The sequence below is a fragment of the Opisthocomus hoazin genome, chromosome 12 (assembly GCF_030867145.1).
Source record: "Opisthocomus hoazin isolate bOpiHoa1 chromosome 12, bOpiHoa1.hap1, whole genome shotgun sequence".
Taxonomy (NCBI): Eukaryota; Metazoa; Chordata; class Aves; order Opisthocomiformes; family Opisthocomidae; genus Opisthocomus; species Opisthocomus hoazin.
In genome coordinates, this window is record NC_134425.1 from 18944918 (window position 1) to 18959785 (window position 14868).

The window sequence follows — 14868 nt, forward strand, 5'->3', positions numbered from 1 at the left end:
ATTTTAGACATAATAGACACACTGAAATCTTTTTCATCCCTGAGGACTTAACTTGTTCCTCCACCTCTCTCTCTCCTCTTTTCTCCCCTTACAAAGAAGCAAGAATTTTATTCAAGACAACAGCAATGTTCAACATGAACACTGAAATAAGAGATATCCTCATTCAGCATATTAATTACCTGAATGATTTCCAGTACGGGATTCTATATTATATCTACCAATATTGAAAGAGTAAGTTGCAGCCATGAGTGTTACCACCAATGCAAAACTGTGACCGGGATACCCCATACACCCTCTCAGGCTCTGCGTCCCTGACAACTGCTAGGTTGCTATTATCCTGCAATAAAATACCTTTTCCACTATTCTGAAGTTTCAGAAACTTAGCTTATGAACATGCTATGAAACTAGCTTCTGCATGAGCTACAGATGGTACTCGGAGCCTCGAAGGGCTTCAGGCACAGGTATGTATTTGTTCTGTGCCCTCCACAATGTCACGCTGAGGCATGCGGCCCCAGAAAGCTGAGCTCTGCAGACACGCGACACAGAGACAGCTACTGTTCACAGCTCATGCAACAAGAGAACCTTTCCAAAATAGCGTTCCTCAAAGATCAGGAAAATGGCCTCACATTCTTTCTATCCTGGTGAGTCTGATAATAAACTAGTTTCCTAACACAATACAAGTAACTAGTAGCAAATCTTGACGCCAACAAACACTGCACATTCATAGCACAGGCCTTGACTGTACTGGCCCAAGGTAGTGAAGACTGTGACAAGGAATTTCCGAAATGGGTGTTAATGGTGTCTACCTGCAGAAAAACAGAGCAGCCTCCCAGGTAAGGCTAGATACATACCAGGCAAAGTCTGATCTCTGAATAAGGGAAGTCCAAGATGCCCAGCTCTTTGAAGTATTTGTGTAAAGAGAGAAACACCACTGAAACCTTTCTTCCAGTATTCTCCCTAAGACCTTCCCAACACAGCCAGTCTCCTGACACTTCTGATGCTATTTTGCACAGCCTTATCAGTAATCTTCTAACATTTGGTATTTTACCTTAAGCCTCAGTTGATGAAGACGAGTGACTACATGAAGATTTGAGCTGTCTTCTGAAAAGGAGAATGTTTCTTCATCTCATGACTCTAGTGCTATGAATGTTTCTTAAAGAGAAAAAAAAAAAAGAAAAAAATCAGTTTAAGTTAGAATTGCTGCTGCATTAGAAAAATGAAGCAGCAGCGTACACTTCTTTAGGGACCAGGAGTTAGAAACTCTGCCATACAGGAGCAAAAAGCTGAGGTCCTAGCACCTGCTTTGAGAAGCGAAACAAAAATCGAACAGCATGAAGCAGAGGAGCTGAAACAGTAGTTCCCAAATCAAAAGCTATTCTCTTCTGAGAACAGGAAACGGCTTGAGGATGTGCTATCAATTTTGGTGAGCACTGGTGAAAAAAGAGACCTGGTGATACCGTATCTGGCATCACAATCCCAAAAATTTCCCAAACCAGCCTCCCTTGTATGCAGAAGAGACAGCAGAAGGGGTAGGCACAAGAGACCTCACCTGGAACACTAATGAGAACTTGGCACTCTGAGGCTGTGTTCACAGCTGAAGCAGACAAGAAGTCCTTCTTTATCAAAGAAACTTTACAGCAGGATCTTGTGAATGGCACTTTCCTTCCTCGCTTGTGTAACAGAGCCTGAAAGGAGGCAGTGTTAAAAAACAATCGTAGCCTTCGTTTGCCTAATTTGAAAATGTCCCTGGCTCCTTTTAAGTAGAGAAATGCTAGAGTTTGATTAATGCCAAGTAGTTTGGCTATTTTTACAAGAAATCTGAAGATTAGCGTGCTAGAGTATAAAATGTTCTAAATCGAAGCTAAAATTCAAATTATGTGTATTGGGGTTGTAACCATTCTGAATGGAGATACTTACCTGTATGTACTTCTCCATTTCAAGACTTCAGCCCACCCTATTTTGTAGAAAATATTCCTTAATTCTTTGTATTAATTTCTTAGTGAAAAGTGTTCCCAAAATGCCAAGTTAAAAACTCAAATACAGCAATCAAAATACTGTCATTTCTAGCACGCTGGAACTTTTGGCAGTAAGGAATGATGTAATTTACTGACACTGCCAGAGTTATAATGCATTTCAACATCCTTCCTCTGTGTGTATTGTCAATCTTTTCAAAGACCTATCTCACACATATATATTTAATTACTAAAAGCTAGAAAACGTTTACTCGTAAAAGAATAGTTTTCCTCAGGCAAATGTAAACTGAAACTTACCTTTGTCATCAGAGATGCTTCATCACCAGAAGTCCTTGCTGTATCTTTTAACAAAAAAAAATAATTTTACAAATCATTAGTTAAAGATACAGTGATGAAGATTTTCTTACTCTGTAGGTACGGAAAGCTGTTCTCTTTCTTTTCCTCTACATGTGACAAAGAAAAGATACCGCCTGTCTGTGTAACATTAGGGCTATTTAGATAAAGCCAGGAGGGTTATTTTGTAAACTCTTGTAGCTGCACAAGTATAATTCTCCTCCTCTGCAGACAGCAGCATAACCCCGATGTCCCCACAACAGACAGATGTAGAATGTTGTGTTGGTCAACTACTAGCAGTGTAAATCCTCCATTACGCTGATACAGCTTCCTTATGCTGGAAGATAATTATAGGTTTGACAGAACTAGATCAGAAACTGTTTGTACAGCTACCTGTTATAGTAACTTTCACATCACAAATCATTTCGTATCACGCTACACTGCGGATCCCTTTCCATCAGGCACACTTCATGTCACCACAGATTAAATGCCGGCATTAAGAAGTGAACAGTCATTCTGATGGTGTATCAGTACTGTTGTACAGAGCAATAAATGAAAAACACATTACTGAGTAACATGGCAGAAAGAACTTCCTCAGAGACAAAATATAACAAATAGGGCTGGAATTTGCCTGGGACACCTTGTTAATAGCCTCATCTAATCATCATATCCAAGTACCATTCCAAAGAAGTTCAAAGGAGTGCAAGAAATTGAACACCAATACTGTGCCCTATATAATCTGCTGCTTGGAAATAGCTTTAGTGAAAAATAGATCCAGTTATATTTTAAGTTACAGACTAAGAGGATTGGATTGTAAAAATGTAAGACATGATTTCTCCTTTTAAAAAAAAAAAAAAAAAAAATCTGTGACAGTTTTCTAATAGACCCGTTAAAAATAAAATATGACTAAGAATTCTGCAGGACTTCCAAGGAAAAAAGAAACAGCGGAGAACATGAGAACAGAGCACATATGCATATATGCATTTTTATCACCGGTGTACAGATTTGAGGAAGTAGCAGCTCAGAAAGGACGATCATGATCTGGAGACAACATTCCAACTGGAATCAGTAAGCACAAAACCACTGAATCACTCAAGTGCAAGGTTGAAACAAGTGACAGGTTAAAACAAGAAGACACCTGATCACCAGGAGACCACTTGCATTCAAGAGAAATGTCCGTGCCCTGTATGAAATATATGAAAAATAGCAATAGTTAAGTGCTGCATATGTAATTAAAAGATACAGTGAACATGTAGAAAGTAATGCAGAATTGAAGATAGATAGATTCAAAAGGTACTCCTCTGCCAATGTACTTACCCTGGAACATCAGATGCATCGTTATATCAAATTAAGTCAACTTTTGGATAAGAACCTAGACTGTGTACTCCTTTCTAACTACTGAAGGACTGGAACAACAGCTTATTTTTTTTGCAAGACAACAGAATTACAGGAAATTGATTCCAAGAAAAATTACACAAGAAGTAAAGCATAGCCTTAGGCGGAGGGGGTGTGTATTTGTATGTTACACCCTTTGCTTAAACTTTTTTAATGGTCTTAAGAATAATTTCAGTTTCAGAGCTGAACACTGAAACTTAACCTTTGCTGCTGAAAGATACACATTTAATCCTTAGACAGACAGTATTATCTTCACATATTGAGTCCAACATCATGGGTAGTCAAAGAATATGTTTAATAAAAAATAATTAAACTTCCATTTGCTCTATAGAACATCATAGAAAGTAATTCAATAAATTACAAATGACTTTTTAAGACGCTTGTTCAACTACAGAAAGCAAATTCGGACTACACAGAACACAACTGGTAAATATTGCAAATGTCCAAAAAAGAAAATGGACTAAGACTTGGATCATGAAGCTTGAAACAAGGGATAAAAATACAAGGCAATAACAGCTAAGGTTCTTTTAGTAACTACCAACACACACTTTATCATCACCTTGGATATCCTTTTAACTTCAGTATTAGTGTAATTCTACTGAGGTTTCCTTATAACCCTTAACTTTATACAACTGTATTTGCATATAGTTTAGCTGATAGTGGGACATTTTTTCCCCTTCTGGTTCAAACTGATTAAAAATAAACCCAATATATTATGTTCAAGTCTACACCAGCCTTCATTACTTCAAACTGTAATTGCCTTATTACATAGAAAGTATCACTAGAATGGTAACCAAACTCACTTGACCATAATTAGGAAAATACTTTATTTCATAAATCTGATATAAATTAGGTTTTAGCCACAAGATTTAGGATCTATTTTGTGGGGTAAGAGTGGGAAGCGATGGTATTGTTGACACACTCCATCAGCAAACTAAGTTAATAACTGTTTGTAAAACTTTGGCTATTTCATAGATGCATCCTAGTTAAATAAAAGTGCTATATTACAAAGGGCAAAATATGAAATATTAAATACTTTTTTTTCCATGATGAATTGCTACCCCCTTCTCTTGGCAGCTTTTAATTTTCACTATTGCTAAGACACTGCATGAAGGGCCAAAAATCAGAATACTATTTGGGAAAATACATAACCAACACAATCCAAATGGTATTTGTATAATTGTGTAATTACATGTAATACTGCTTCTAATCATGGGGCTAGTCATTTTGCACATAGAAACTTATATTTCATTGGTAAAGTTCTTGATAAAAAACAACACAGTTGTTTTACTGTACAAGCAAGCAACAGAACTATATCAAAATATACAGTTTTTGTTTCTTATTTTTAAATTTATCCCTTTGTAAAGCTTTTTCAGTGACTTCTACGAGTACCTGTATCTATTTTCTCTTAACACTTGCGTATTCTTGGACCACAAACGAAGTAACCAAAATTAACTGCAGTCTCAGTCAGTTCAGAACTTCTCTAAGTGTGAATCTGGGCTTCGACTGTGTCAGCAGCTTACGAAGAAGGAGGAATCATATCACACATCAAATATTAGACAGATTTTATATAGTAAAGGGTTCTAAGGATTTGGACTTAAACAGATGCCTTATGCCCTGTTATTGTGGTTTCAAGGAATAATTTGTCTTTCTTACTATTCAAAGTGCTTTTTCTTTAGTGGGTAACTCAGCATAATATATGAAGTGATATCCCAATAACGATTTCAGGTAATATTTATTCAGACTTAAATCTGCAGAGAAGTTTTAACTCAAAAGGAGTTCAAAACTATCTATACTTTATTTACCATTATTAACTGGTAACTCCAGGAGGTTTTATGACATAAAACACAAATAGAAATCTACACAAACAAAGCAAACAAACAATTTTTACATGAAGTATGCAGTGTTGAAAGGTCTTTTCAGTGGCACTTAAAGACAGATTGCCTCTTCTGAGTCTTGGGGAAACTACTCCTCATTTTGGGACTTTTAATTCTGCAGAGGGAGCCCAAAACTTTGCAAGGTGTAAACTAAATAGATCTATATGGTGCCAAGTAGCATGAGATAAGACAGTTTTTGCTTTAATTTCCCCTTACTGCTGTCAAAGAGAACAGCTGTAATAAGGGGGAAAAAACCCCAACAGTCATATCTCAGATAACTCAGATTTTAACATGATATACAGGATGTCTTTAGAAAACAAAACAAAACAAAACCTGAAAACAAGTAATAGAAACCAATGTAAACTTCCTAAACTAACTCAGCTGAGGTAACAGGTAGCCAGTTTAATTGGCTGATTGGGAAAAATTTATCTTCTTTTAAACACACTTGTACCTGAATTGGAAACAGCAGTGCATCACAACACTAGAGCATTTTCATGTAATTAAAGCAATGGATGGTGATGTAGATTCTACAGCTTTCATGACATTCATTAGCTGCCCAAATTATTGCTGAGTTTTGATCTGTAAATTATAAGTGTCAAGGAGGCTGTAAAACTATATTCAAATTAAATCAATAATATGCATAAAGTATTCTGTGTTCACTGCAAATATATTAAATATACAGCTCTTACTTGAGCATTATTTTCATAAAATTAACCCCCCAACAAAATTATAATGCCTTTTGTTGTAATTTTACACCATTGTGTATTTGATAGTACATACAAGTTCAGAAACTTATGAACTTCAAGAAATATTACATGCAAAACGTCTCTGAAAGCAGTTTGCACTTCTAAACAAATACTGAAATGTTCGGTCAGTAAATCATTGATGCACTCAACACTGGGTTATTTACAATGAAATAATTAAAGAATAAATTCAAAATCAGTTTATAATTTAAGTGCAGAGTCTGGGGTCAGTCTTCATCGCTAGAATCTGAATCCTCAGATGAAGACGATGTACTATCAGATCCAGATGAAGCATCTGCTTTTTCTGAACCCTCATCTGTGCTGTTTTCATTGTGAGAGCTTGGCTCTGCTCCCCCTTTGTCTTCCTGATCTCTAACCCTAGAATTTTCTTCCTTTTCTTCTGTGGGCTTGGCTGAGCCCGTGTCATTGCTTTCACTGTTCTGTACATCAAAAATATTAGACTGAGACAAAGCTGGGATATGAAGATTAAGGCCTGGAGTGAGAAGCATCCCTGGGTAAAGTATGTTGGACAAAAGTAATGGGTTAAGAGAGAGAGGATTGGCAGCTGCAGCAGCAGAGGATGTCGAAGGAGAACTTGAAACAGAGTTTTCACCACCAGTATCTGTATTTTGGTCTTCTGTCCTTTCTTTCTTTATATCTGCCTCCTTTGAATCGCTTCCCTTTTTTTCCTCTGAAACAGATTCTGTAGACTTTGTTAGAAGTCCTCCCATGCCCAGCAAGTTTGGTAATCCAGCCATCCCTGACAGCAGCATGGGGAACATAGCAGCCATGTTCTTCGCTTCTCCTCCGGTAGTTAAGCCAGCTGGCATACCCATTAATCCTGCGGTTACTTGCAGCGACTGCAGGTTTTGCAGGTTTTGTTGTAAGGCCTGAAGACTAGGCAGATCCACTCCTGGAAGCAGTCCGTTCGCTAGCAGAGGGTTAACCGACACACTTGCAGCCGTGGCAGCTGCTGCAGCTGCTGTTGCTTTAGCAATCTCACTTTTGGGGCGCCTTCCTCTCCGGCTTACTTCTTCCCGCACAACAGGTCCAGTGAGAATACGGTCAAACATGCCTTCTGGAAGAAATCCCTGCAGAGAGACATTGGATATTTTTAGTATTTGAGAGCCTAAAGATGGGAAGGTAAAAGCAAACAAAAGGCCCAAGCATGCAGGAACAGTGTCAAAGATTATTCTGGTATGTTCGCACAGCAGCCTGATCTCCAGACAACTCACTGGAATGTGTGGTGACTCCGTAATACTGCATCTCAGACATCTGAAGGCCCATTTCCAGAGCCATGTCTACACTGGCATCTTCTCAGACCCTCTGCTAACTCATCCTTAGAGGTTTGTTTGCAGATCAAGCCAAATACAGCTAATTATAGGAGTAATCTCAATTTACGATCTAAAACAGGACTGCTTTGCAGTATTACCATATTTCAATCATCTGACAGTTTAATTAAAAAAATTACTCAAGTTAAACATAAATGTGTGATTGCACACAGACCAACAATCTCCAAACCCTTTTCATTATTGCTAGTGTCTGTTTAACATCATCACATTTCACCTCATCCATAAACCTAAGAATAAACAGTCAAGACTCAAGTTCAATTAAAATGAAATTCAGAGCACTCCCTTTTAGGGCTTGCACAGTATTACTTCACCTCTATCAGCTCTCCTACCTAACAATGAAGAAAGAACTGCAATAGACACTAATATTATTTGCTTTGAAACGCACTGTCTTGACAGCTCCTCTTAAAACGGCAATCGCAAGATCAAATATTACTCACCTCTACACTGCAATAGCCGTTTTTTTTCCCCAGCAAATATCTCTAATTTAAACTAGCCTAATACAACCTCAGAGGAATTCAGAAATCATGTTCTGTTCTTCTGTCCTGTGGATCACTACTAAATTCTAGAAGCAATTCTGCTATGATTTACACCTTTATTCACTGCAGTCTAATCCTGTTCCTAGTTACCTATTTTTCTACCACAATGTCCCACAAGGGTACTGGAGGGACTGGCACTTAGAACTTCAGAGAAAGATTATATGCTGATAGTGAACCAGAAAAAAAAAAAAAAATTTGCCATTTCTTTGCCAGAGCCTGAAGGTATAGTGTAAATATACCATATTTTGGACAAGTTATAGTGGGTGAGAAAATAAGACTCCACAAGAATACTGACAAAGCTGTCTTCACTTCTGCTAGACACGTGGAATGGAAGAGTAAGTGGGTTACCCAAAAAACATTCTTTATTATGCAATGCAAGTTATTGAAGTTCAAAATATGTCATTATCTTCAAGGCAAACAGGGAATGATAACTCAGAACCATGCGCCGTACTCAAACCAGTGACACTTACAAGGAAAGAGAGACCGGCTATATAATGGTTCTCCTAATGAAAATACGTACCTGCTCTTTTGTTGGAACTGTGTCTATCAAAAAACTTTTTTCTTTTAAATTTAATGAAGTACAAACTTCAAACCTCAAAGAATGCATCTTGCTACTAAGCAAGCAGCTGGCTCAGGACTACCAGGAAACGCAGTACTCTAATCACTAACTCTGTTGGCAATCCGTACAGAAGGAGTACATGGGCAACACTGAAGCTGCAGTGCAGACCTACTCCTCAAAATATATTAATACATGAACCTCATGCCCTCCACTGGAATCTCAACACTATTTAGCTGAAAACAAAACTTCTAAAACATAGAAATTCTAAGTAGCAGAAAATAGCTATATTAATACTTAATTTACATTTTGATTTGAGGATAGTAATTTCTTCAAGGTGCATACTGAAAGCAAATGAATTAAAAGATAAAATAAATATTTAAAATTGTATTTGTCTTCCTAGCTGTAAGAATAAGAAAGTATTCTGTGGGCTAATACCTTTCTAAAAACCTTCACGGCTACATTTATGAGATGAAAAAGTCACAGTATTATAGCACTTTTAACCAAATCTCTAATTTAGGGTTGCCAGCCACTGTGCCTCCCTCCCTCCTACTCACAGCTGTGCCAGCAAACCAGTTTAAGGAACTGAGCTGGCAGAAAAAAAAGCCAACATTGACTCACATTTTGCACTTAGTATAATACCTGAAATTAAAAGTATGCCTTTTTTTCCCCATTTGCCTTTGTTGTTTTTAAGATACATTTCATGTCATGGTTATTCTGCAAATACTTACAGACTGTTTCACAACTTCTCCCCATTCAGGAGCCACTCCATACTCTGGATTTTCTTTCAAGAATCTGCACAAATCCTTCAGAGGGGGAGCAAACGCACCCCCTACCTGAGAAGCAAAAGACAGAAGTCAGGAAATACTTCTAATTCAACAAGAAAAAGGCAACTTTCATACCTGACACTGTTTCATTTTTGTCTTTTATATAAAATAATACAAGTAAAGTCTGACTTTAAATTATCAATGAGTATGGTATTGCTTTTGACTGATTCCTGGTGGTGTATGAGAGATACTCCTGATTTGTTGTAAATCTACTAACTCAGGCTCATCTGTTAAACTCATATTGTGCAACTTCAGTATTTGACATTCCTACTCTGTTTAAAATCAGTTTATTAAGACATGCAATAAAGGGTGGGTGTCAGGAGGATGGGGCCAAGCTCTTTTCAGTGGTGCCCAGTGACAGGACAAGGGGCAATGGGCACAAACTGAGGCACAGGAAGTTCCGTCTGAACATGAGGAGGAACTTCTTCCCTCTGAGGGTGACGGAGCACTGGAACAGGCTGCCCAGGGAGGTTGTGGAGTCTCCTTCTCTGGAGATATTCAAGACCCGCCTGGACAAGATCCTGTGCAGCCTGCTGTAGGTGACCCTGCTTTGGCAGGGGGGTTGGACTAGATGACCCACAGAGGTCCCTTCCAACGCCTACCATTCTGTGATTCTGTGAATGGAAGAGCAACCGCATGAACAGAGAACAACTGTGGTCCAAATATTTAACAAGAAGGTTGTAACAACAACGTTGTTGAACGTTTCCTTTACCACTAAATCAGTCCTATTTTATAATCTCAGTCACCTTCTAAAAAGACTTCTATTAAGAGGATCTGCTTCTCTTGTGAAATTATTTCTTGTACTTTTTTCATGCAAAAGAGGCCAAGATTGCTAATAAAGATGTCCTAATAAAATCACACAAGCAGGAAAGTAAGCTTTCAAATTGATCAGTAGTAGTATTCAGATCCAGGCAGAAAGAAGAAATGGTAGAAAGAAGGAAGGAAAAAGAATTCAATTTCCTGCTCAACCTTCTCTATAAACTGCAACTTAAAACTCTTACTTTCTAGGCTACCTTTGGTCACCTCGCCCTCTGCGACTATACATACAATTGAATAAACAATGAGACAAAACGAGCTTGGTGATGCAGAGAAGTTGGGGACAGGTTGTAAGAGGGAAAACTGAGGTTAGCAAAGTAACAGAACAGAGTCTCAACTATGGTGTGGAAATTTATTAGAGGAAAAAAGTCACCATGAAAACACAGGCTTTTACAGCAAGCACAGATCAATTCTCTCACTCCTTGATCATCAATTTTGAAAAGATTCCTCAGGGCAGGGTTTACTGTAGAGTAGCCAAGGATCTGTTTTTCAAGAGACCAGCAACCATATAGGTTCCTCTTTAAGTGCTGCTGTCTCAAAGCACTGAAGAGATTAAAGACTCAAATTCTGCCTCATGCTCCTCTACAGATGCAAAAAGCTTCCGACCTCAATACAGCGGTATAAAAAATTTCCTGCTTTCCCTGCAACTGCTCTCTAACAAAACAAAAAGCTAGCAGTATCACAACAGAAAACGCTCCGTACACTGATGCAATGCCTCAAAGACTCCCACTGGACTGCTGCTCTGGTACTACGCTGACATTCACAGACACCATCCCACACGCTTGTCTAAATTTGTTCAATACGCAACAGTAATGTTCTGCACGCTTTTCTCACATATTGCCTTTAGCCTTCCCCAAAGCCTATGCAAACGCATTACGCCTTTCCCAGACTTTCATCACCCATCCCAAAACTTGAATTCAACACTTGGTCTCCCATCTTCCACTGCTGGGATTTTATACAAGAATCCCCCCCTTCTACTTTTGCTCGCCTGCTACACAACTGTTTAACCTAGCAATATGATTTACAACAGATACGTACTGGTGAGCTATAAAGGTCAAATGCCAGAGATAAACAAAAAAAGAAAAAAGCCAAATAATCCAGTACACAGGATTTAAACAATTCCAATGGACAAGTTTCTACGCAGGATGCACTACCAATATAATTTTCATCATGTCAAAAGTAATAATGAAAAGATGTACACAAAATGTAGAAAATGTACAGACATTGCTACTTTGATCAGAACAATATGTATCTCAGTGGTCATGGCTCTGTATTAGTAGCACAAATATCGCAATATAGTGTTCAACTCTGTGTGCACATAAAGCACAGGGTAAGTTTCCAGCCATATCTTACATATTGTTATAGTTGCAAAACATTTACTAGAAGATTATCATTGACTTTCTTGCTCTGTTACAAAACTTTGAACCAAAAACTATTCATTTGTACACAGTATTTTAACAAGTGTAATATTCGAGTTCTTCCTTTCAGGTATCTTCATGTGGGGCCCATCGGAATGGAAACAGCAATGAGAATACCTTTCTTGCATTTCTTCTATTTATGAGCTGAACACGTTCTTCACCAGTCAAACTATTAACGTCCAGTTTATTAGGGTTTCGACAACGGTGTCTTTTTTGTTTGGGCCTCCCATCGTGCAGCTGCATCCTCTGTTACAAAGGAATTAAAAAAGCCAATTATCTTTCTGATGTAACAGTTTTAAAAAAGGTAAGATATCTGTCCATTCTCTTGAGTCGGCCATTCATTTGAAGTCATCCTCCATTTCAGAAATATTTTTGTAGCAAAACTACTTCACTAATCACAATCATATAGTAAGCAGCCCAGCAGACAACACTAAATCCTCTCTCTGATGCCTCTACCCATTGCTGTAATAATTTTTCAGTTTCCAACAGTGTTTTAACTGTCAGGAATGTTGGTACTATTTTCTACAGTACCATTGCTATGGAGAAATAAGGTTGTTATTCCAGATGTCATAAATACAATTTGCTTACATTCTGTTCAACAGAAACGAATCTCAAATTCAGAGGTAAAATGAGATCAGACCCACACAAACATGACTGCCATAGCACTGTAATGTAGCTATGAGAGACATTCCACAGTGAAGTCTTTGATCCTCTTGCACATAACTAAATATGCTGTTACACATTTTCAGCTCCCACCACCAGTATGATGCTATTGTGAGTTATCTTATCTTAGATTTTTTTAATCCTAGGTGAAATGAGTAAGAAATACAGCAAAGGAGGCAGGAGACCTGCATGGATGAGCAAGGAGCTTCTAGCAAAACTCAAATGGACGAGAAAGGTATACAGAACGCGGAAATAGGGTCAAAGCCACTTCGGAGGGAGACAGGAACCTTGTCAGAGCATGAAGGGAAGAAATGAGGAAGGCTAATTTCCACATGGAATTATATCTGGCAAGGGATGTCAAAGACTACACGAAGGGCTTCAAGTACATCAGTAGCAAACAGAAGACTAGGGACAGTGTGGGGCTGCTGCTGAATGAGGTGGGTGCCCTGGTGACACACAGACGGCGAGTTACTGAAAGCCTTCTTTGCTTCAGTCTTTACTGCTAAGGCTGGCCCTCAGGCATCCCAGTCCCTGCAGATAAGAGAAAAAGCCTGGAGAGAGGAAGACCTTCCCTTGGTCGAGGAGGAAGGGGTTAGAGATCATTCAAGCAAACTGGAAACCCACAAATCCACAGGCCTCCATGGGAGGTACCCATGAGCACGGAGGGAGCTGGAAGATGTCACTGCTGAGCCACTCTCCATCATCTTTGAAAGATCCTGAAGGACAGAAGTGCCTGAGGACTGCAGGAAAGACAATGTCACTCCAATCTTCAAAAAGCACACGGAGGACCCAGAGAACTATAGGCTGGTCAGCCTCACCTCCATCCCTGGAAAGGTGATGGAGCAGCTCATTCTGGATGTCATCTCTAAGCAAGTGGAGGAAAAGAAGGTTATTAGGAGTAGTCAACACAGATTCACCAAGGGGAAATCATGCTTGACCAAGCTGATAGCCTTCCATGATGGCATAACTGGCTGGGTAGATGAGAGGAGAGCAGTGGATGTTGTCTACCCCGATTTCCGCAAGACTTTTTGACACAGTCTCCCATAACATCCTCCTAGGGAAGCTCAGGAAGTGTGGGCTAGATGAATGGATGGTGAGGTGGATTGAGAACTGGCTGAATGGCATAACTCAGACGGTTGTCATCAGTGGCACAGAGTCTAGTGGGAGGCCTGGAGCTTGTGGTGTTCCCTGAGGTCAGCATTCAGCCCAGTCTTGTTCAACTTACTCATCAGTGACCTGGATGAAGGGACAGAACGTGCCCTTCAGAAAGTTTGCTGATGACCCAAAACTGGGATGAGTGGCTGATACACCACAAGGCTGTGCTGCCATGCAGCGAGACCTGGACAGGCTAGAGATTTGGGCAGAGAGGAACCTCATGAAGTTCAACAAGGGCAAGTGCAGGGTCCTGCACCTGGGGAGGAATAACCCCATGCACCAGGACAGGCTGGGGCTGACCTGCTGGAGAGCAGCTCTGTGGAGAGGGACCTGGGAGTGCTGGGGGATGACAAACTCGCCATGAGCCAGCAGTGTGCCCTGGCTGCCAAGATAGCCAATGGTCTCCTGGAGTGCATTAAGAAGAGTGTGGCCAGCAGGTCAAGGGAGGTTCTCCTTCCCCTCTACACTGCCCTAGTGAGACCGCATCTGGAGTACTGCATCCACTTCTGGGCTCCCCACTTCAAGAAAGATGAGGAACTGCTGGAAAGAGTCCAGCGGAGGGCTACGAGGATGATTAGAGGACTGGAGCATCTCTCCTACGAGGAAAGGCTGAGGGAGCTGGGCTTGTTAAGCCTGAAGAAGAGAAGGCTGAGAGGGGACCTTAGAAATGCTTATAAATAACTTAAGGGTGGGTGTCAAGAGCATGGGGCCAGACTCTTCTCAGTGGTGCACAGCGACAACGGCCAATGGGCACAAACTGAAGCACAGGAAGTTCCATCAGAACATGAGGAAGAACTTCGTTACTTTCAAGGTGACGGAGCATTGGAACAGGCTGCACAGAGAGGTTGTGGAGTCTCCTCCTCTGGAGATATTCAAACCCCGCCTGGACGGGGTCCTGTGCAGCCTGCTCTGAGTGACTCTGCTTTGGCAGGGGGATTGGACTAAATGACCCACATTGGTCCCTTCCAACCCCTACCATTCTGTGATTCTGTGAAGTCAGACAAAGATCAAATGTCTTTATTCAGTACTGCTTTTCGTGGCAATTATGTTTGTGAGGAAAAAGGAAGACTTGTGGAGCTCAAGTTAGATAAAATTAAAGAGATATTTTCCTTTTCCTAAACAAAATAGAACAAAGAAAGAATAATTCCATGTACCATAGACTACAAATACATCTTCTGAGAAATGTTTTATTAGTTAGCTAAAATAGAGCTGAAGGAATACTCA

General features: G+C 39.7%; 1 protein-coding gene across 5 annotated transcripts in view; it reads right to left on the reverse strand.

Annotated features, from left to right (window-relative positions):
* Nucleotides 1-5480: 5480 nt before the first annotated feature.
* The window catches only part of CHD9 (chromodomain helicase DNA binding protein 9), a 99364-nt gene continuing 89976 nt past the window's right edge, over nt 5481-14868 (reverse strand). For all 5 annotated transcript variants that reach the window (XM_075434211.1, XM_075434209.1, XM_075434210.1 and 2 more), the window contains 3 exons: nt 11944-12072; nt 9497-9601; nt 5481-7412 (listed from right to left, as the gene is read on the reverse strand). In XM_075434211.1, coding sequence (XP_075290326.1) covers nt 6549-7412; nt 9497-9601; nt 11944-12072 — 1098 coding nt within the window. In that variant the 3' untranslated portion in view covers nt 5481-6548. The remainder of the gene's footprint in view (nt 7413-9496; nt 9602-11943; nt 12073-14868) is intronic.